General features: G+C 37.3%; 1 protein-coding gene across 2 annotated transcripts in view; it reads right to left on the reverse strand.

Moving 5' to 3' along the window:
- Nucleotides 1-23,481, reverse strand: part of PPFIA2 (PTPRF interacting protein alpha 2) — a 500,781-nt gene extending 477,300 nt beyond the window's left edge. Inside the window, exons 1-2 of one of the 2 annotated variants that reach the window (XM_056114449.1) lie at nucleotides 23,184-23,481; nucleotides 18,483-18,733 (exon numbers count right to left, since the gene is read on the reverse strand). In XM_056114449.1, the coding sequence (XP_055970424.1) occupies nucleotides 18,483-18,731 (249 nt within the window). In that variant the 5' untranslated portion in view covers nucleotides 18,732-18,733; nucleotides 23,184-23,481. Of the gene's footprint in view, nucleotides 1-18,482; nucleotides 18,734-23,183 lie in introns of those variants that run through there. The other variant, XM_056114448.1, reaches the window with a different exon arrangement.
- Between the last annotated feature and the right edge of the window lie 320 nt (nucleotides 23,482-23,801).

The raw sequence follows: 23,801 nt of genomic DNA on the forward strand, positions 1-23,801 counted from the left end.
GCCATCATCCCATATGGTCCCGTAAGCACTGCCAGCAGTAATTCCTGAGAGCCAGGAGTTACCTCTGAACATTGCTGGGCGTGGCACAAAAGCAGACAAGAAATTATATTGTGCTATGCCAGGATACACATTGCAATTTGAATGTTAAATATTACAAAAGTAGCAAAAGAATAAAAACCTGTCAGAAGGGAAAACTGATATAAATATATTCAACTAATTTAGGAGGCTGGAGCGATAGCACAGCAGGTAGAGCATTTGCCTTGCAAGCGGCCGACCCAGGTTCGATTCCCAGCATCCCATATGGTCCTTCGAGCACGGCAAGGAGTAATTCCTGAGTGCATGAACCAGGAGTAACCCCTGTGCATTGCTGAGTGTGACCCAAAAAGCAAAAACAAACAAACAAAAATGAAAACAAATACATTCAAGTAATTTAAAAGAATAAATAATTATATAATGAGAAAATATATACACATATATAGGTGTGTTTATCTGTATATGTACATATATAAGCCCTTAAATAATAAATTAAGCACAAATGAACAAGTAACTAGAATAAATATAGAAACTAATATCAAATGATAAACATTGTTAAATTACATGAAAAATAAAACCTAAAAACTATTCTGTATGAAAAATACAAGTAAAAATCCATAGGGTTCTGAGAGATAATGCAATGATTAAGGCCCTGCACTTTTTACAGAGTCAGAAATAATCTCTGAGCACAATTGGATATAAAATAATATGAATATTCACACCCATAAAATAGAAACAACAAATATGTGTAAAGAAATGTGCATTAAAACAAGTTAAAGTAACTTCATTCAAAGTAGCAAAAATAAAACCCACTATAATACCACTGAAATAAATATTTTGTGTGAAAATAGGAATACAGCTGACCATCATATACAAAATAATAGAGTTGAAATATATTCATAATTAACAGAATTACAAAGTGAAATAAAATATCTTTCATTATAATGAGAGACATTAAAACTTGTGATTTATCAGAGCTGGAGTGATAGCACAGCGGGTAGGGCATTTGCCTTGCATGCGTCCAACCCAAGTTTGATTCCCAGCATCCCATATGGTTCCCCAGAACCTCCAGGAATAATTCCTGAGTGCAGAGCCAGAGCCAGGAGTAACCCCTGTGCATCCTTAGGTGTGACCCAAAGAGAAAAAAAAATTATGATTTATCAACAGCACTATAAATGAAAGTAAAATGAAGTTGTTTTGAAGATTTACTTAACTAAAAGCTACTAATGATTATTTAGCACTGCACTGTAGCACTGTCCTCCCACTGTTCATCGATTTGCTCAAGCAGGCCCAGTAACATCTCCATCGTGAGACTTTGTTGTTACTGTGTTTGGCATATCGAACACGTCACGGGCAGCTTGCCAGGCTTTGCCGTGTGTGCAAGACACTCTCAGTAGCTTGCCTGGCTCTCTGAGTGGGGCAGAGGAATTGAACTCAGGTCGGCCAAGCCAGCACATGCAAGGCAAATGCCCTACCACTGTGCTATCACTCTGCCCTTATGATTATTTAAGTATGATTAAATTAGCACTTTAATTACTAATTTCAAAGTTACTATCTCGTAATCTCAAAGGTACTTTTTTTACTAAAAAGTGCTCCTAACCCAAGTAATAACAACTGCCATAACTGATTAAATTAATTCACAGGTCACATTCTGATGCAAGTAGATAAACTAGATACCAATTTCAAAATGACATTTTTATAAGTGCTCTTAAATTATATTTCCCACATACAAAATGGACTGGAGGGATAGTACAGTGGTAGGACATTTGCCTTAATGCGGCCAGACTGGCCGAGCCAGGTTCAACTCCTTCGCCCCTCTCGGAGAGCCTAGCAAGCTACTGAGAGTATCTCGCCCGCACGGCAAAGCCTGGCAAGCTCCTCGTGGCATATTGGATATGCCAAACATAGTAACAGGTCTCACAATGGAGACGTTACTGGGCTCCCTCGAGCAAATCGATGAACAACGGAAGAACAGTGCTACAGTGCTACATACAAAATTAACACTGTCACTGTCACTGTCCTCCCATTGTTCATCAATTTGCCTGAGCGGGCCCAGTAACGTCTCCATTGGAGACTTTGTTACTGTGTTTGGCATATCGAATACATCACGGGTGGTTTGCCAGGCTCTGCCGTGCGAGCAAGATACGCTTGGTAGCTTGCCAGGCTCTCCGAGAGGGACGGAGGAATCAAACTCGGGTCGGCCATGTTGGCTGCGTGTAAGGCAAATGCCCTACCACTGTGCTATCGCTCCAGCCCAAAATTAACAAAGGTAAGATATTATTGCTGTTAATCAGGACAAATATATTCCCTTTAACTTAGAAATGAAACTTTCAAATCTATAATCTTTTATAAATTACACAATCAATATGTACTTAAATCACCAAAGTATGAATATGCACTGTGAATTCTCAGGGAAATACAAAACAAATGCTTGATCAAAATATGACACTTAATCAACCAAAGCAAAGTTACTCTGAATGTGGGTACAGAAATAGAAGATAATAATACTACTGAGGAAAATTACTACACTAGAATAATTTAATAATAATATATCTGGTGCTGGAGAGTAAAGCAGGTAAGATGCTTGTCTTGCACATGTCAATCAGGTTTGATTTCCAACAACCCATATGGTCCCCCAATTACTGCCAGAACTAATTACTAAATGCATAGCCAGGAGTAACCCCTGAGCATCACTAGGTGTGGCCCCCAAACAAAGTAATAAGGGTTAGAGCAATAGCACAGTGGGTAGGGCATTTGCCTTGCACGCTGCTGACACAGCAGATCCAGGTTCGGTTCCTCCACCCCTCTCGGGGAGCCCAGCAAGCTACTGAGAGTGTCTTGCCCACATGGCAAAGCCTGGCTAGCTCCCTATATGCCAAACACAGTAACAAGTCTCACAATGGAGACATTACTGGGACTGCTTGAGCAAATTGATAAACAATGAAAGTGACAATAATGTAGCACTGCACTTAGCACTGTCCTCCCATTGTTCATCGATTTTCTCAAGTGGGGAGCGATAGCACAGCGGGTAGGGCGTTCGCCTTACAAGCGGCCAACATAGCCGACCCGAGTTCGATTCCTCCGCCCCTCTCGGAGAGCCCGGCAAGCTACCGAGAGTATTCGATATGCCAGACACAGTAACAACAAAGTCTCCAATGGAGACGTTACTGGGCCCGCTCGAGCAAATCGATGATCAATAATAATAATAATAATAATAATAATAATAATAATTCATCAACTCTACTCCAGTTTCCTTTAAGTAACATCATAATTAATGCTGAATTAAAGAAAAAGTTTATTTTTTGTTTTTTTTTTTTTGAGCCATGCTCAGGACTTATTGCTGGCTCTGCTCTCAAGGATCACTCCTGGTGGTGCTCAGGGGACCACTGGAAGTGTTAGGGGTCAAACACAGGTTGGTAATATGCAAAACAAGCGCCTATGCAGTGTAATATGACTCTAGGCCTGACAAAGCCATATTTAAGAATAGGCATCTTAGGAATAAAGGCAATCTTTTCACACGCTTTTGAAGGCAACCTGATATCTTTACCACCTCCTAAGAGGATGGACAATGAGTAATGAGGTTTACCTTGTTCCAGTAGTATCTATGCCAAGTTCCAATATCAAGTATTTCATTCCTTGATCATCAACAAAGGATTTAAAACTCTTTAGGGGCCAGAAGGGATAGTGTATAAAATCATACCAATTCAAAGCAAAGATATAATTGGCTACTCAAATCCCACACAGTTATCACAACTCAAAAAAGTAAGTAGATATTTATTATTTTTAAATAGTCACAAATGAACAGATTATAATGCAAAGTGTAATTAAAATTTAAGCAGTTCAACAGTAAATGAAGTTTAAGTCCTATGTACTTACTAATCATCACTAAACCTGGTAAGTAGTCAGACAAATGCCAGGGGCCTAAAGGTTCATGCATAGTCACCTAACAAGAAAGTGACAATTTTCTAATTAATGCAAAACATGTGATATAATTAACTTGAGTGTGATAGTTATGTTTCAAAAGCAATTCAAAACTATAGTTGAAAACTCTGCTTTCTCCATCTAGAATACTGTGAATGGGTACTGTATCACCTCCAACCAAAAAAGAAATATAAAATTCACTGAAAAACTCAAACTATAAATTCATCTGAGATTAGTACAGCATATAAGGCACTTATTTGCCTTGCATGTGGCCAATCCAGGTTCAGTCCCTGGTACCCTATATGGTCCCGTGAGCCTGCCAGAAGTGATCCTGCTCACACAGCCAAGAACAAGCCCTGAACACTGTCAAGTGTGGCCCAAAAACTAAATAAATATGAAAACTAATAAAAATAAAGATAGCCTTCAGTTTACCTTTTAAGGGTCCCATTTACTTATCAAAAACCAACAACACTTACTTGGCAGGGGTGTGACATGATCACAAAAGCCAACAACAAAACCTAAGTATTTATGAGGACTTGTAGCTTGATTACCATTTTACTTATTATTTTTGGGGTGCTCCCAAGCAGTGCTCAGTGCTTGGTGATCCTTAGCCAGCTTGGCTAAGGGTTGAGATTCTGAGGCTGCAGTTAGTGCTGCTTGTGAAACAGGGCTGGGACCTTCAGAGCTCTGCCCAGCTATGCTGGAAGTGAAGAGAAAGGGCGAGAATGCGGGAGAGCAAACTGGCATGAGCCTTAACATTTGTATCTCTGTTTTTTATCTTCTTAGCACAGAACTATTTGTTTGGTGTTTCTGTATTTATCTATCTATTTTTGGGGGGTTATTGGAGTTACTTTGGCTTGGATTGGTTTAATCTGAGGATATATTTGATGAAAGTCTGAATTTACACCTGTCTGTATTCTGGGGTTATACCTGGAGGTTTAGGGAGAACATATGAGATTCCAAAGACTAAAATTGAGTTCAATGCATGCAAAGCAAGTGACTTAGCTCCTGTACATCTCTGGCCCTATTTATTTTTTTATCATTACTTTTGTTTTTAAAAAATAAAAGAATTACCCTGATTTGCGGTATCATTAATGGTGATGTGTAGACAAGCAGTGTTTATAAACCATACCCATCCCCATGTTGTCAAAATCCCTCAACCACTTTCCCTGAGTACATCATATATTTATACCATAGTTTCTTATCCAATCATGTGCTGCTGGGCAATTAGCTTGTTTCCAGATCTTGGCTATGGTAATAGTGCTACAGTGAACATGGCTATGCATATATTATTTCAAAATAGAATTTTTGTGTTCTTGGGATATATGCCAGAATGGAATCACTGGATCATATGCCCTGCCAGCATTTGCTGCTTCCAGACGTTTTGAAGTAAGCAATTCTCTCTGACCTGAGGTGATAGGTCATTATCATTGTGATCTGTATTGCCCTAATAATCCATGAGTTTGAACAATATTTCATATGCCTATTGGTTGTTCAGTTCCCCTCCTAATTGTTAGCTGACATTGTTGTATGTTCCGTTGTTTGATGAGTTTTGCCAGTTGCTTATGTCTTTAACATTTCCCTTTGTCAGATATATAGTATGTGAATAGTTCCTGTCATTCAATCAGGTTTCTTCTTATGTTAGCTTTTATTTTTTTTTTTGCTCTAGCCATCATTTATTTCACTGTGCAGAAACTTTTAATTGACCACAAAAGAGAGAGATGTGTGAAGTGAAGCAAGGAAAGCCTCTTCAATAAATGGCCCTGAGAAAAACTGGTTAGCCACAAGCAAAAAAAAAAGGAATATAATATAGATCATATCTTAGCTATATACTAAAACTAATTTAAAATGGATTACAAACGTTTGTATTAGACCCAAATCAGAATTTTATGATCTAATGCAATTGCAATGCAGTGTCAAAAAGATATGAGAAAGGGTGTGTGTGTGTGTGTGTGTGTGTGTGTGTGTGTGTGTGTGTGTGTGTTGAGCAGGGAGTTATCAGAATGCCTTTTCTTTGTTTCTTGGGCCACACCTAGCAATACTCAGTGGTCACTCCTGGCTCTGAACTACTCCTGGCATTGCTTAGTGAACTATATCAGACGCCAGTGACTAAACCCGAGTCAGCCACATGAAAGGCAATTGGTCTATCCACTGTAGTATGGTTCTGGCCCCAGAATGTCAATTTTTAAAATGAATTTTAATGAAATAAAATTATCATGCTGAACATAAAGTCAGGTAAAATTCAGACTGATGTCTCTCAAAGAGTGGCTAGAAGATGCAGAAATTAAGTCAGTGAGAAGAGACAAACTGAGAAATTTTAAAAAAATAAAATAAAAAGTTGGTAGCTAAAGACAGAGATTTATGGGATATTTTTCCTGCTTTTGTACTGTAGGCAGTTTAAGTTTAAGAATAAATTTTAAAATGTTGCCAAAAATTTCAGTGTAGAGGAAGAATAAATGATATTAGAGATAGAAAAAATAATCAAATAAGAAAATGACAAGAAAGTATCAAGGATTTTCTAGTAAATATTGGTCTCAAATGAATAATGTTTATACTTGATGAATATAAGTAAAGAAAGGTTAGTACAGACATAGGCAAATGAGATCATGTGAGGAAGAATGGTACTGAATGACAATATACGAGTAGCCTAGAAAAATATGGTTATAAAAAATTAATCTGACAAGAATTTCAGGATGAATAATAGCACTCCCTGGCACAGAAATGCTGATGAACATGAAAAATGAAAAATGATCACCAAAATTGCAAGATACTTATTTGATGCATGCATAGTGTATTTTTTAATGAAATGGTTATGAGAAGTGTCTGATTACAAGAACAAAAAGATAAAATAAATAAATAATAAATAAGGAGAAAGTAGAAGATAAAAATAATACAAAACAAAGATAGCAGGTGAACACAATTTCATTGAGGCAGGAGAAAAGCTAAAATAAAATAAGGAATAAAAATGATAAAGCTAAAAGTACAGTGGCAAAATGTCGGCAGAAAAAAAAAGATAAAACAGTGTGGTAACATGAGGTTACACTGAAAAGAAAAAAAAAATCAATGGAGATGGCTGTCTTGTAAGTGCAACAGAAAGAGATTTCCATGTTGCTTAGCTTAAACTATCCACTGAGGAAGAAGAGAATTTGAGAAAGTGATTTAGGAGAATTAGTTAGGATGTTATTTAAACAGATAAAGGACTTCCCAAACTTGGTAAAAAATGCAGAGGGTTAAGATTTTTAGTGTTTTTTGTGCTGGAGTTCACTATTGAGTTCATTATACTCAAGTAAAAGTATGCAGTTAAGGTTAGCTAAGGGTAATAATGATAATATCTATGATAATAACAGCATCAATAACTGCATTTAACATTTATTGAGCTTGTATTATCCGTGTGCTATTGAATTGATCATTTGACAAGTTTCAGGTCATTTATTTCTCATAATGACCTTATGAGGCATGCTCTATCATATTTTGAGTTGATTACTCTGACCAAGATTATTGAAGCAGTTAAATAGCAGGTCAAAGAAACCTAACATAAGTGACTTCTGTCACTCTCCATGAATTTCACTGAAATATTTTGCATTTTGAAATGCCAAAAAATTTAAACATATTTCTTTTCTCCATAAATATGCTCTTAAAAATCAATTCCCTCAACACTGTTACTTCCCAACTGATGAAAACTTCTACCCAGCAATTTTAAAATACTCAGACTTTCTTAAGTATATACACACAACTCATTTCAATGATCCAGGCTAGGTACTACTTCCTCATTACAATGAATAAAATAGTTTCAGAGAATTCAAAATATTCAATAATGTTCACTTTCCTAATATACAGAAGTACTCTTTTTTTTTTTTTTTTTTTTTTTTTTTAGTATATGTGCTACCGAGAGTATCTTGCCCGCACGGCAAAGCCTGGCAAGCTGCCCGTGACATATTTGATATGACAAACACAGTAACAAGTCTCACAATGGAGACATTACTGGGCCTGCTCAAGCAAATTAATGGACAACGGGAGGACTACTCTAATTTCAAATTCAGATCATCTGACTCAAGTCTAAGATCTTGGCTATTCAGTTCATTATCAGTCCTTAAAGATTCTTTCTTATCATTTTATAATTTTATTTTCTTTATTAAGACATTAGAAACTGCTGTGAGCTTCAGAATTCATAACCTTATTTAAAATTCCCATACCTCATGTGAATTATAAATTTACAATAAGCTATCCCTAACATAAGAATGATCTATGACTAGGTTGGCTTAGAGTTCTGGTAGTTAAACTGCACTAATAATTCTTTATCTTCCCTATAATTACAGAGATTTATTCCACCCTACAACTTTGCCATGAACTTTACATTGCTTTCCACTCTGCATCCAGGTTGGCCAATGGCTATTACCCAAATGAGAGAAATAGTACCAACGTTAAGGTGTTTGTTTTGTGTGTGACTGACCCTCGTTTGATCCTCAGCATCCCATTTTTTCCCCTGAACACTGTCAAGAATGACCTTTGAGTACAGAACCAGGAGTAGACTATTAATATAGCTAAGTGTGGCCCAACCATCTCCCACAAAAGATAATCACAGATGCTTACAAAATACTTGTGTTTATCTGCTTTGCTATTACATCTCTGTGGTAACAAGAAGAGTTCTCAGATGCACACAGAGGTAAGTGCCTTAATTCATCTAGTCATGACCATTCTAAGTCAGACAGTAGCAAGCTAACACAAATTGAGTTGACTTCAAAGAACAGCTAACCAGTAGCCTCATTCAAGGTAAACCAATCCAAGGGGAGATGCCTTAAATTCCACAATCCCTTAATTTATAACACTGAAGGGTTTTCCCTCAAATTTTATCCTATTAAAGCACCATGAGTTATAAAGTTATTCATTGTTGACTTTTTTTACATACAATGTTGCCTGAAGCTGGAGCTATAGTGCAGCGGGTAGGGCGTTTGCCTTGCATGCGGCAAAACCGGGTTTGATTCCCAGTATCCCATATGGTCCCCTGAGCACCACCAGGAGTAATTCCTGAGTGCATGAGCCAGGAGTAACCCCTGTACATCGCTGGGTGTGACCCAAAAAGAAAAAAAAAATACAATGTTGCATCATCAATGCCTGCCACCAGTGTCAACTTCCCTCCAACAGAGGCAACTTGCCTCCAGAGTATTCCCAGGTTCTCTCTCCTACCCCCGCCTCTTCCCGTCCCAGCCCCAGCCTGTCATTTTGACAGGTGCATTTTAAATTTGTTTATAAAAGTTGGAATCTCATGATTTCAGTGTTGTTGACTCTGTGGTTTGAATCTTTAGCTCTATCATGCCTTAACACCACCAATGCAACTAAATCCCTGTGGCCCCTGCCCCTGTTGCTTCTCATCTATCTATTCTCTCCTTTCCCTTCACTCTATTTCTTTTCTTTTCCTCTCTATGCTCTGAGGCTAAAGTTGATCCATGTAACCATTGCATTTTCTCATCCAGCACTCCATTATTCATTGCAGCACTCAGTGTGACACTGAATAAAAATGGCAGAATAACATTCTTTCATCACTAACTTACTATATCTTCAATTTACTCAATATCTGACTAATTAAAACAGAAAGCCAAAATGTCCACTATGCATACGAAAATGTTACAAGCTCCACCACTAGGCAAAACTTCATTTCTACCCTGCAACCTTTCAACAAATAAACCTATTATCTATTCTTTTTATTTGAATCTTGCTTGCTCTTCTTTGAGAAAATCAGGGATACTGGTATTTAAATGATCTTCATTTTGTAAGTAAATTAAAAATGCAATGCCAGAATACACAGAGATAATACGGCGAGTAAGGTGTTTGGCTAGCATGTTGCTGAACCTGGTTGAACTAAAGAGACCCCATATGGTTTCCCTATCATCACCAAGAAAAATACCTGAGCATAGAGCTAGGAGTGAGGCCTGAGCACCCTCAATTGTGGCTCAAAACAAATTAAAATCCCCAGTGTAGTCTCCATTAAAAACATAGAAAATGAAATGTATTGATAGAAAATCAATCTTAGAGGTATAAACGTGGAATTTAGCACTTTTTAAGCACTGTGAATCAAGTATGTATATAAAGGAAAAACAGAGGCAATAAAGTTTTTATATGGTTCTGATTGTTTAATTCAAGGGTATATTTATCCATTAAGTAATAGAACATAAAGTGACTCAAATAAGCACCAAAACACTAATATCTTAAAGTACTAGTTTAACTCCACAAGAAGAAAACATCCAATCCCTCCCCCCCAAAAAAGGGGCAATGAAATGAACAGAAACTTTCTCAAAGAAGAAATCCGAATGGTAAAAAGGCACATGAGAAAATGCTCTACATCATTAATCAAAAGGGAGATGCAGATCAAAACCACAATGAAATACCATCTCACACCTCAGAGACTGGGGCACATTCAAAAGAACAAAAGCAACGGGTGTTGGCATGGATGTGGCGAGAAAGGGACTCTCCTTCACTGCTGGTGGGAATGCCGACTGGTTCAGCCCTTTTGGAAAACAGTATGGACGATTCTCAAAAAATTAGAAATTGAGTTTTCATTTGACCCAGCAATACCACTCCTGGGAATATATCCCAGAGAGGCAAAAATGTATATTCGAAGTGACATCTGCACTTGTTTGTTCATTGTAGCACTCTTTACAATAGCCAGAATCTGGAAAAAACCTGAGTGCCTGAGAACAGATGATTGGTTAAAGAAACTTTAATACATCTACACAATGGAGTACTAAGTAGCTGTTAGAAAAGATGAAGTCATTAAATTTACATACAAGTGGTACTACATGGAAAGTATCATGCTAAGCGAAATGAGTCAGAAAGAGAGGGATAGACATAGAAAGATTGCATTCATCTGGGTAACATAAAGTAACAAAATAGAAGATTAATACCCAAGAATAGCCAAGATTATGCCCTGGCATGCCCCTGGACCACCTAAAACCCATCAAAATTTTAAAAATAATGTTTATTGTAGAAAACTTGGGCTGGAGCAATAGCGCAGCAGTTAGGACTTTCATGCGGCCAACCTGGGTTGATTCCTCTACCCCTCTCAGAGAGCCTGGAAAACTACCAAGAGTATTCCGCCCTCATGGTAGAGCCTGGCAAGCTCCCCGTAGCATATTCGATATGCCAAAAACAGTAACAACAACTCTCACAATGGAGATGTTACTGGTACCCGCTAGAGCAAATTGATGAACAACGGGAGGACAGTGCTATAGTGCTACAGTGTAGAAAACTTATAGCCTTATAGTTATAGATTAGGTTATAAAACAATTTCTTTTTGAAAAGTTATAAGACCATTACTGTCTTTAAGGACCTATTGATCATCACAGGTATTTGATCATTTGAATAGTAAAATACAAATTCACAAGATCACAAGCATCCTGTTGTTCGTTGATTTCCTCGAGCAGGCACCAGAAACATCTCCTTCATCCTAGCCCTGAGATTTTAAAAGAGCCATTTCAATGCTCTTTCAGGATTAGGAGGATGAGACCCATCATCGTTACTGGTATTTGGCATATTGAGTACGACACGGGAAGTTTGCCAGACTCTGCCATGCGGGCAGGATACTTTTGGTAACCTGCAAGGTTCTCTAAAGGAAAAAATAAGATAATAAGATGCCGCGTGGCTGCAAATGCGGCTGTGTGCTTCCGGGAACTGGGTTTTATAGTCTCTGCATCTTGGCCGTTGATGGGACCAACCTGGTGCTGACAGCAGCTGATGGGTATGACGCCTACCTACTGGAAGATGGGGGGCGGGGGGGGCTGGTTGGAGAAGGCCCAGTCCCAATCCGAGTAGACTTGGAGACCTCAGCCCCGGGACCCGCATGCCTGGGTTCCTCTGCCAGTTCTTTCATGCATGAGGCCCGTGTGGAGAGTGGTTCCAGCATGAACATGGCTGGCTCCAGAGGTCCTCAGGTGCTGGGGCTCTGCTCAGAGTGGAGGGAGGGGAAAGAGAAACTCAACCCTCCCCCCTCCAAGGGGCCCCGGTGCGGACAGCCAGGTGCGGGAGCAGGAGACTCTACTCTGTTCTCCTCTGGGAGCTGGGTTTTATAGTCTCTGCGTCTTGGCCATTGATGGGACCAATAAAATACAAATTAATACTGAAAAAATGCCAAGCATTTGACAAGATCCAGCACTCACTCATTATCAAATCTTTCACTAGAGTGAGGATAGAAGAATCATTCTTCAGTAGAGTTCAATCCATTTACCACAATGTATAAACTGTAGCTCATATTATGCTCAATGGCGAAAAATCAAAACCTTCCCTTTGAGATCAGGCATAAGACAAGGTTGCCCACTTTTACCACTATTATTCAGTATAGTATTAAGAGTCCTCACCATAGCAATTAGACAAGAATCAATAAGAGCATTCAGGCTGGTGTGGGAGGGGTCAAATTATCACTAGTTTCAGATGCTCTGAGACTCTACTTCAAAAACTCCTGAAGATTCTAACAAAAAAAACTATTATAAATAATAAATATGTACAGTAAAGTGCAGGCTACAAAATCAACACACAGAATTCAATGGTATTCCTATATACAAAAAATGTATTATAGAATAGACATATATTTATATAGAAGGATATTTTTTAATATCCCATTTACAATTGCAACTTTAAAAAAATCAATACCTAGGTAAAAACAAAAGACGTGAAACACCTATAAAGAAAACTTTACTGGACTAATCTCAGAAGAGAAACTAAGCCAATTACACTCCCAAATACACTGGTATTTGATCTGAAAACTCTGGGGGCTTCTTAGATTGGGGACAGGAAGCTTCCCCCAACCCTCACACTGCCCCTGTATTGCTAGAAGCCCCGGCAGCTGAATTCCCACCCCACAGCCTCTGGAATATAAATGGCCCAGCTTCCCTGCTTAATGACTAATCTAGAAAGACGCCAAGTCAATGAAATTCCCAAGTACACCAGTTTAGGGACGAATACTCTGGGGTCTTCTCAAATGGGGGAAAGCAACCTCCCCCCACCCTTGAAACTGCCAGAAGCCCCAGCAGCTGCATTCACTTCCCACAGCCTTGTTCAAATTAACAGCCCAGCTTCACAGCATCATGACTAATCTCCAGAGATTCCAAGCCAAAGAATCATTCCAGTTCTATAACTCTCAGAGCAAGCAGCACAGCTGCATATGCTACTGCATAACACCTCCAAATTTCACAATACTGACAGCCTAGCAGGAGCACAGCAAATTAGATCAGAAAGTAGTAAAGAAGCCTACTAATGAAAACAATAACACAGAAGACTTAACTAGCAACAAATAGCTCAGTAAATCCTCAAGCAACGAATTTAATGACACAATTGTGAGATATAACAATTTCACAAATTTTCTTTTACTAGTTTTTTGATAATTCCATTTACCATGTTGTTGTAATAAATTATTTTGTGCCTGATAAGAGGACAAACTTGGGCCAGAGCAAAAGTGCAGCGGGTAGAATGTTTGCCTTGCATGAGGCTGATCCAGTTCAATCCCCGACATCCCATATGGTTCTCTGAGCGCCGCCTGGAATAATCCCTAAGTGTAAATCCGGTAGTAACCCCTGAGCATCACAGGGTGTAAACAAAAAAAAAAAGCCCAAAATAAATAAATAATAAATAAATAATGGGACAAACTTTGGTGATGGGTGGGAAACTGAGGACACTGTTGCCGGGAAGGTCATACTGAGGGTCGAATTTCTGTTGAAATATTGAATGTCTGAAACAACTGTTTTATCAACAATTTTATAAACCACGGTGTTTAAACAAAGTTACAAAGAAGAAAAAGTAAACTGTCACTACTAAAAGAAATGACACATCAAATAGAAACAGACCCTCTGTTTATGATTTAGAAGGATTAACATTGTCAAAATGACAATCATACCCAAAGCACTATACAGATTCATAAGGTTCCCATTGTAAATATCTATGGCATTTTTTTAATGACGGAGATCAAATGCTGTTGAGATTCATATGGGGCAATAACCCTACTCCTCCATTCTCCACTCTGTTCATCCAGGAAAAATATGGAAGGCTTTTCTCTTCCCAAATTTAGATTATAATATAAAGTGATAGAAATCAAGATAGTGTGGTGCTGGAACAAAGATTTGCTTTTAGACCAAAATAATAGAATTGAAAGCCCAAAGAGATACTGAGGTACACAATCAGGTAATATTTGTCAAAGCAGCCAATTGCAAGAAGTAAAGCAGGAAAAGTCACTTCAACAAATAACATTGGGAAAATTGGTCAATCATATGTAAAAAAGAAAAAATGAACTCAGATAAACCTTAACAATGCCAACACAGTTGTTGTTGTCCTCCCGTTGTTCATCGATTTGCTCGAGCGGGCCCAGTAACGTCTCCATTGTGAGACTTCTTGTTACTGTGTTTGGCATATTGAATACTCTGGGTAGCTTGCCAGGCTCTCCGAGAGGGGTGGAGGAATAGAATCTGGCTCGGCCAGGCTGGCTGTGCGCAAGGCAAACACCCTACCACTGTGCTATCACTCCAGCATAAAAATCAAATCAAAATAAAATAAAAAGCTGAGTATTAGACCTGAAACCACAAATCATATTTAGGGAAACACAAGTAAAAAATATATGATGCATACTCAACATGTGTCTAGACATATTTTCAGTGGTTCAGTGCCATTGACAATGCAAACATAGCAAACATTTAAATGTGTGAGTGTGTGTGTGTCATAGGACCAGACAAAATTAAGAGGCTTCTACACTGTAAGTGAAATAATAACCAGATTTAAAAAGATATCAGACAGACTGGGAGATAATATTTGCCCACCACCCATCCAACAAAGGCCTAATTTCCAAGATACATAAAGCACTGTTGAAACTTAAGAAAAAAAAATCAATCGAATCAAAAATGGAGAGAAGGGATGAACAAAAATTTCTTCAAAGAAGAAAACATATATGAAAAATACCTCTTTTGCATCACTGAAAAATCATAAAATGCAAATCAAAAAAACAAGATAGTACCTCATAGTAGTGAGACTGCAAATTTCACAAAGAATGAAAATAGCCAGTACTGTCATGGATGTAAGAAAAAGGAACCATATGCTGGTACAGATGTCAACTGGTTCAATCTTTTTGGAAAACTATATGGACTTTTATCAAAAAATAAGAACTGAACTTTTGTATGAACCTGCAATCCCACTTTTGGGCCTCTAATACAAGGGCCCTAAAATTAAATTCAGAAAAAAAAATTACACTCTTCTGTTCATTGCAAAACTATTCATAACAGACCAAATGCTGAAACAACTCAAATGTCAAAAAAAATGGACAACCAAATTAAGAAACATATATGAATAGTACACATTATAAGAAAAAATAAAATGTTGTAATTTGCAATATAATGTCCATAGGACTAGAGGTTACCCTGTTGGGTAAAGTCAACTCAATAAGATACAAATACAGAAGGATCTCATAAGATATAAAAACCCACATAAGAGAACACCAAATGGACAAAGAAAACAGAACTAAGGAATGGAGCTAACCATAGCAGTGAGATTTGGAGGCGGAGTTTGGGTGTTGAGGCAAGGGAAGGAAGGGAAGGAAAGGACCCTGAGACAATGGAGGACAGAAAAAGACACTTTGGTGACAGGTGTAGTGTTGGAATGCTGTATGCATAAGACCCTAGCATTGATAGTATGTAAAATTAAAATCACAGTGACTAAAATAATTTCTAAAGAAAAAAATGTGTCAAAGCTTTTGTAAAACTGATTGGAAAACAGCCATCTAAACGTAATCTATGAATAAACGATGTCAAAATTATTTTGAAAATTAAAAATCAGAATTATGTTACAGTCCAGCAAGTCCACTCTAAGTATTTATCTAAATAATATGAAATTCATAGTTTAAAAAGATATACTATATCATTATATCATAGAAGCATTATTTATAATAACTAATACATGGAAATAATGGAGGACTAGATAAGAAAACTGCTGTCGGTGGAATATGTATACTCAGTGGAATAATAGTTGTTTTAAAAAGATGAAATCATGTCTTTTATGACATCGATGGAACTAGATTATAATAATATAAAGTGAATGACAATTACAAGATTAATTTTCTCATATGTGGCATACCAGCAACCACAGCATATGAACTAGAAATTACACAACAAAAATAACTGTTAAACTCTATGAATAATAAAGTAAGCACCAGAGGGAAAGGGTAGGGAAGTTGGGAAGAATAGATAAAAGTGGCGAATTTGAAAGTGTGACTAGTATTGGAACTTTCTGATTGTGCAGTTATATACACATATTGAAGTGTGATGTTATACTCATAAAACATATAAGACTGTAAGTCACCAGTACGTAAATAAAGTTCTATTTTTAATAAATATAAAGGATCTTAATCTGCAATCTATAATTTCCAAAGATATACACTCTGAAACTTAGTTTTTAATTTGTAAATATATTTCAAATTTGATTGAACCAAAATAACAAATTGGCAACATGTTAGAACAAGACTAAATAAATAAGACATTTGTATTCTATATTTCTCATTGCATAGGAATATTTAAAAAATTGTTTTTTGGGGCTGGAGAGATAGCACAGCAGGTAGGGCGTTTGCCTTGCATGTGGCCGACCTGAGTTCAATTCCCAGCATCCCATATGGTCCCCTGAGCAACACCAGGAGTAACTCCTGAATGCAGAGCCAGGAGTAACTCCTGTGCATCGCCGGGTGTGACCCAAAAAGCAAAACAAAAAAAATTGTTTTTCTACTATGAAGGCATATAATTTTGAAATAATACTGAAATGTCATCAGGAGGTGTATATAATAATTTAGTGTAGGTCAACAGAATATTGGAAAACTCTAAAAAACAACTCTTTTCTTTCCAAGGGCTTTGGATAATAAATTGTCTATTAGATTTAAAGTAAGAAATGCAAAATGTGGTATACACACACACACACATATATATACATGCATGCATCACTGAAAATCAGTAGGAAACAAATCATAGATAGAAATATATATATATATATATATTATATATATGCCTCTCAGAGAGCCTGGCAAGCTACCAGGAGTATCCCGCCCACACGGGCAGAGCCTGGCAAGCTCCCTGGGGCATATTCACTATGCCAAAACCAGTAACTATAACAGGGCTCACTCCCCTGACCCTGAAAGAGCCTCCAATTGTAGCGAAAGACGAGTAAGGAGAGGCTGCTAAAATCTCAGGGCTGGGACGAATAGAGACGTTACTGGAACCCTCTCGAGTAAATCAAGGAACAAAGGGATGACAGTGATACAGTACAGTGATTCTCATACCTAAAATGAGCATATTTAAGATTTTATTGAATAAAATGTTTTTCATTATAACTTTAGATAAAATGATAGTTCCAAAATTTCTATTGCTTTCCAGTAAAATATTATTCCCAATAAAATATATTGAAAATAATAAAACTAACAAGCTTTAGTTTATGAGAATATGGCTGAACTTTTGCTATTTTTCCAATTTCTAGTATATATACATATTTATATATATATTTATATATATGCATTTATTCACTTAATTGGCTAAATTTTGTTTTATTTTGTCTGATTCATTTTTTTTCTCTTAAGCACCATCACTTTTTGGGTAATTACTTTTGGCACTGCTCAGGGGGCCATATGGGATACGGGGGATTAAACCCGGGTCAGCTGCGTGCAAGGCTAATGCCCTACCCACTGTGCTATGGTTGTACTATCGCTCTGGCCCCATCATCACTTTTTTTAAAACACAAACTTTCCCCCAGAGTTTGAAATGTAAATTTTCTACTTGCCTATATCCAACTTTAAACAACAGTGTGCCGTGTCACACACATAAAATTTTTTGAGGGGAGACTATATGATAATCAAACAAAAAAGATTTATAACAGGTTTTAGGCAATTTGGGGGTATTGAGGAGAAGCGTTTGGGATACATCCAAATGTGCCCAGGCATTACGTCTAGCTATGTGCTCAGGGACCACATGCAGAACTAGGGTCAGCCATGTGCAAGGCAAACACTATAACCCCCATACTATCTCTCTGAAGGTTAGACCTTTTTATAGAAAGATAATTTTAAAGGGCAAATTACAATTTTTTAAATATATCTTTGTGACTCTTAAAAGAAAACAGATCACTTAGAATTTCAGATTTCTAAACCACAACCATTTTCAAAATCAGACTACACTACTGAAAATAGAAAGCACATCTTTCCAAATGTCATAATAGTGCTTAAACCATAAGAAAAAGAAAACCAACTATTTCCACATTCAATTGGCTAAATACTAATGAACAAGTGATTAACCCTAGACCCATCAAAATACAGACAGCATATTCAAAAGGAAGATCAGATAGTAGTGTGTGACAACAGTTCATCCCCAACTTGTTTGAGGTAAGGTTCCGTGTGAAAGAATGATCAATTCTTACATTCCTCTTGCCGAAATATACACATTATCCACCTTACGGGGAAAATGATTATATGAGCCGAAATATTTATTTGTTTTTGCACTTTTAATTGCTAATAGAAAAGAGAGAAAACATACCTGTGGCAGAGCTGAATTGAGCTGCCTCTGGAGTGAATCTCTATCGTAGATGACATCCTGAAGTCTTTGCTGGGCTAGCGAGAGGCTTTCTTGGGTCTCGCGAAGGGTGTCTAGAAGACGATCCCTTTCATCAAGCATATTCACCATCAGCTGCTCAAAATGGGAGTCCGAGTCAGAGCCACTGCTTTGAGACCCCCTCTGGCTCATTGGGGTGTCTTCATTAATCGTGGGCATCACTTCACACATCATTGCTTAAAGAAAGTAAAAAGAGAAGACCTTAGCACAGATATTATGTTCAATATTGCCACCTAAATTTCACTCAAAGAACTCTAGAGCTCTTAAGCTTGTCTTTTCCCCAATCCACTTGACACAACTCTATAGAAGCTTAAATATTTTGACCTCAATGAAATATGATTCCCTGAATCCCCCAAACTACCTGCTTCCTTTTTTTCATGATAATCACATTTTCCTCCCTAGAAAAATAGTTTGGGTTCACCTACTTAAAGGTTTTATCTCTCTTCATGATTTATCCCACCTAAATCAACCAAATGTATTTGTTATTAACAATTATTAATTGATCATCTTTAATACCCCACAAGTTTACAAATCTATTTCAGTTAGTATCTCCATTTTGTCCTTATTTTTTCTATTAGTAACACTAAGCATAATATCCGGGACTTAATGAAGGAAGTAAATGATTTTTGAGTGACAAATAATGGAACAAATTAATTTTTATTATTTCATTTAAAAAAGGTTAATAAGAGTTTATATAATAATTGAGTTTCATATATGATCAACATATTCTTTATCTTGTATATTATCCATAGATAATTTTTTCACTTGCTGTTACTATGTTTGGCATATTGAATAGCCTGGCAAGCTACCCATGACGTATTTGATATGCCAAAAACAGTAACAAGTGTCACAATGTAGATGTTACTGGTACCCGCTCAAGCAAATCGATGAACAATAAGAGGACAGTGCTACAGTGGACAGTGCTATTTTTTTTCACACCAACTAGTTTAAAGCTTGTTGGCATTACAAGTTCATTTTTATTGCTTTCATATGTTGTCTCCTGTATTCTTAGAGTAATCTGCACAGAATGGATAAGTGTTAATGACTGAATTAAACATAGCTTTATAAAATAGACTGAGGTGCATAAATTTGTTTAGGCTATTATACCACTAATTACACTTAATATTCCTTTCTCTCCTGTAATCTGAATTGTCTGTTTTCCATCGAAACAATACAAACTAATTCTTTCAAATATTACACAAAACAGATGTCACAAATTACATTAACTAATGAAGTAACTTCACATCTCAGTTGCTAATCACAAGTTTCTAGGCAGTAGGCTAGTGAAACTTCATAGTATTTTTTACATTTATTAATGTAATTCAAGATATACACTACAGGCATTTACTTATGACACTTAACTATATTGCACTATTTTAAAAATCAGAAGTAACCTCACATTCTCTTTAATCCTCTAATTTATGTTTTAAAAAAAAGTCAAGCCCTTCTCAATTTCAGTTGTTGTATTGAGGCCAGGAGCTATTAATTAGAGGGCTTGGTTTTGCAGAAGGCTGATGTAGAGAAGGCTGGTTTGGCTGTTGATCTTAAAGCATTCTTTGGTTTTATAATGCAAGGTCAATTCATTTTTCTGCTTACATATTCATGTCCTTGGGGAAAATATTTCTGGTGATATTTTCAAATAAAATGTCAAGACTTAGCAGCTCAACAGTTAATTACTTTTTTATGTGATTCTTCATATAAATTGAGTTACTGAGGAGAGAAATTCAATTGTCTATGAATGATTTAGTTAGGGCCCACTAAAAAGTAGGAGAAACTTTTGTGAAAATAAAGTATTTTGTGACTGATATCCCATGTGAAAGTAATAAAATGTGAAGGTGAAATAAAGTTTGATGCAAGACAATGCTTTCTATTATTACTTATCATAGAAAACACCTAAACTCAACTTGTTCAATTTCTTATTTCTCCTAAATTGCATAGCAGAGTAGACACCTAAAATGCATTTAAACACAAACAGACACAACATACACTCCTGCCCATTCACACTCACATATTTGCTATTATTGTTAATTATTGAATGAAGAAAAATAAATATTTTAATTTAATTTGAATTGTATTTAAACACGATCAAAATGATAAGAAGGAAACTTCTTTTTCCAACTGTTACAATTTCTCTCCATATAAAAATTGTAAAAATTCAAGGGGACAAAATGCTCCCACATATTTGCATTTTTTAAAAAATTAGTTTATAAGCCATACCGGAAATCCACACCTCAATATCTGTGTCATTTGGAAAAGATTATTATCAGGAGTCAATGTGTTTATTTATAATATTTAATATTAAGACAAAATTCTGGAAGAAGAAATAGCATCACTGTGACAATTTTGCCAGAATACTTGCAAGTTTCACATTTTAGGTTTATTTAAACATGTTTAAATCTATATTTTAAAATTATAGCCTTGAAAAAAGAAAGTCATTAATCTATCTCTACTCTGGATTTCTTGTAACAACCTTAAGTTTTAAGGGAAAAAATATAATTAGAGTGATCCCTATCTCAGTTACAATTGCATCCCAAATTTACTGTACTAATTCTAATAGCAAACAATGGTCACCATGGAACATTAAATAATCACAAACTTTGGGTACTTTATAAGCACAAGAACTGGTCTTTGATTTAGTCAGTTAAAAGGTGCTATGATGAGAAGCACCTTAAAGACTCAGACACTCTAATATACCTACACTCAAAAGAACTTAATTCAGTTCCACCCCTGAGGTATTAGTGCAAATCACTCACACTTAGAACTTCTGTTTCCTCTGCTATAAAGTAGGAACAATAATTCATACTTCTAAAACAAACAACAAGGAAACATTAACCAAACCCACCGCAAGATTCCAATAGGACAGAAATTATAGAAATGATAGAAATCACATAGTGAAATTATAGTTATTAGAAATTCAAGTACCATTTTTTATAATATACCATGTTTTCAGAAAGAATGCTTCATCTTTATGATTCAGACTGTTTCTGTGACTAAAAGTGTTACTCAGGTGGATCCTCAGAACTCTTTTCATCCAAAAGAGTGTATGTGAGGGGAGGGAGAGAATAAATACTATATAAAAAGTTCCTTAGGAAATAAGATGAAATAAGATTAAACCATACTGATCTTTCTTCATCAACCTGTCAACCAAAATGAGGAAATCAAAAGTGTCCTCATTAAAATTAGAAGAAAATTTGTCTACCAAAAATAGGCCATTTTTCACAAATCACTGTTTGTTCTAATAGAACTAAATTTCTGTATAATATAAATTACAAAATTCTTGTCTAATCCCTAAAATGTTTTATTTAATAAGATATCATTTGAGGTATGAAAGTAATAAACTCGTTATCAACGTAAAACTTAAACACCCTCATAAAATGTATAGCATGTGAAACAATTTGTACACTCCAGAATACAATAGTCAATCTTAAGTATAGTTCATCGCTATATACCACTTTTAAATTTTACACTCCTTTTCAATATTAAAAGCTGCATGACATCACATAATTCCTGGAGGGAAAAAAAATTTTAAAAAAGAACGGCAGAATAACAGTTTGCTTTGGTATTTGCCCTTTGTCACCCCCTCCCAAAGTCAAGTGGATTAAATACTTCATCTTCTCCATATTGATGCCTTATTCATGAAATAACTGACATCTCCAAATTAATTGGATATATACTGTTTATTTTGTTGAAAAAAATAATAAACCTAGTTGGTTGAATTATCCCAATACTTGAATTAAGCTTAAAGGATTTTATGCGAAGAAAACCACTTCCTTCCTCATTTTAGCACATAATCTTGAGTGCCTCCTAAGCCCCTCAGATTTTAAATAAAAGTTTTGAATGCCTTGTGGATTCATTCATGACTGAGACGGACCTTTCAATATCCAAGGTCTCTTAGCATAGAGTCATTCAAGCGGTATCTCTTCATATAGAACAGTGCCACAAAAGGTAGGTTGGTTGTGTGTGTATATGTGTGTGTTTTTTTTTTTGTCATGAATCACTTTATTTAAACAGATCACTTAGACTCCAGAGTCTACTAGAGGCAAAGATGCAATTACTCTCTATAGTTAGTTTCTTCTGCAAAGATTTATTCTTAGGAACCAATCCAGCTCCACCTCGCCTAATCCACAAGGAGTAATTGGGTGAGAGAAATCCTAGCCATTGTCTGATTACATTATATGAATATTCCTCCTCCTATTTAACTCTTTGAAATCCCCAGTCCTCAAGAAATATTTTAATCATGTCTAATGGAAGCAGTTTGCACTTTTCAGCCCTGTGCTTTTCCAGACGGCCTAACAGTCAGTGCAACCTGCACAGCTGGACAGTTATCTTTCAGCCACACCCCCACCACCTTGAAGAAGTTGACTTCATAATTTCCATACTAAAATGTTTCATTCAGCCCACCGGAGACAGCCAAGTAGGGAGGAGGTGCAGAAAGGAAAGGGAGAAGATAGGGTTGGAAGGAAGATGTATGGTACAATAATTGCCAAAAAGGAATTTGCATCTCATCTTCCCTGGGGGAGGGGTGGGGCCGGGGGAGAAAGGGGGGGGCGGGGGAAAGGGGGAGCGGTTAAAAAAAAGAGAGAAAGGAAGGAAGAAAAGCGTGCTACTCCAATGCAGTTTCAGTACCTAATGTCTGTGATTTCGGGTCCTGCTTCTTCAATGAATCAACGACAACCGCAGTCTCAGGCTTGACGAGAGCAGAGGCTCACCCCAGGCACTCCTGGACCATTTCCCTATGGCAACGGGAGGAGAAAGGCAGCTCAGAACCTCGCGGGTCCCGGCGCCCGCCCGGAACGTGCCCCGGCTGCTTGGTGTGGCTGCACCTCGGCATCTTCACGCGGCTCCATCAGCAGCCCAGAGGAGAAGCGTCCATCGGGAAAATGGCATATTACAAATTTTGCTTTGGGAAGCAGAGCTCGGTTCAGACCATTGTCAAAGCGAGGAGAGGGGGGGCGGCGCCTCTTAAAGCAGCCGCGGCCCCTTTGCCCGCGTGCAGCGGGAGAGCCAGGGCGGGGAGCGGGGGAGATGGGGGGTGGGGGCGTGTTGCACTTGCAGAAACTTAACCGAGAGGGTCTGCTCCTCCTCGGCGTCCCAGCCCAGCCCCAAGGCGTCGCTGGCCAGCTCGAGTTTGGGGAGCGGCGCGAGGACTAGGTGCAAGGGAAGTTCTGCACCCTCTCTCCCACCTGGAGAACCCCCCCCCCCCTTTTCCCCACCCCACCCCGCCCTCCACCTCCCGAGTTCCAG

This window comes from Sorex fumeus, unplaced genomic scaffold (genome assembly GCF_029834395.1).
Source record: "Sorex fumeus unplaced genomic scaffold, SorFum_2.1 ptg000003l, whole genome shotgun sequence".
In the NCBI taxonomy this organism is placed as follows: Eukaryota; Metazoa; Chordata; class Mammalia; order Eulipotyphla; family Soricidae; genus Sorex; species Sorex fumeus.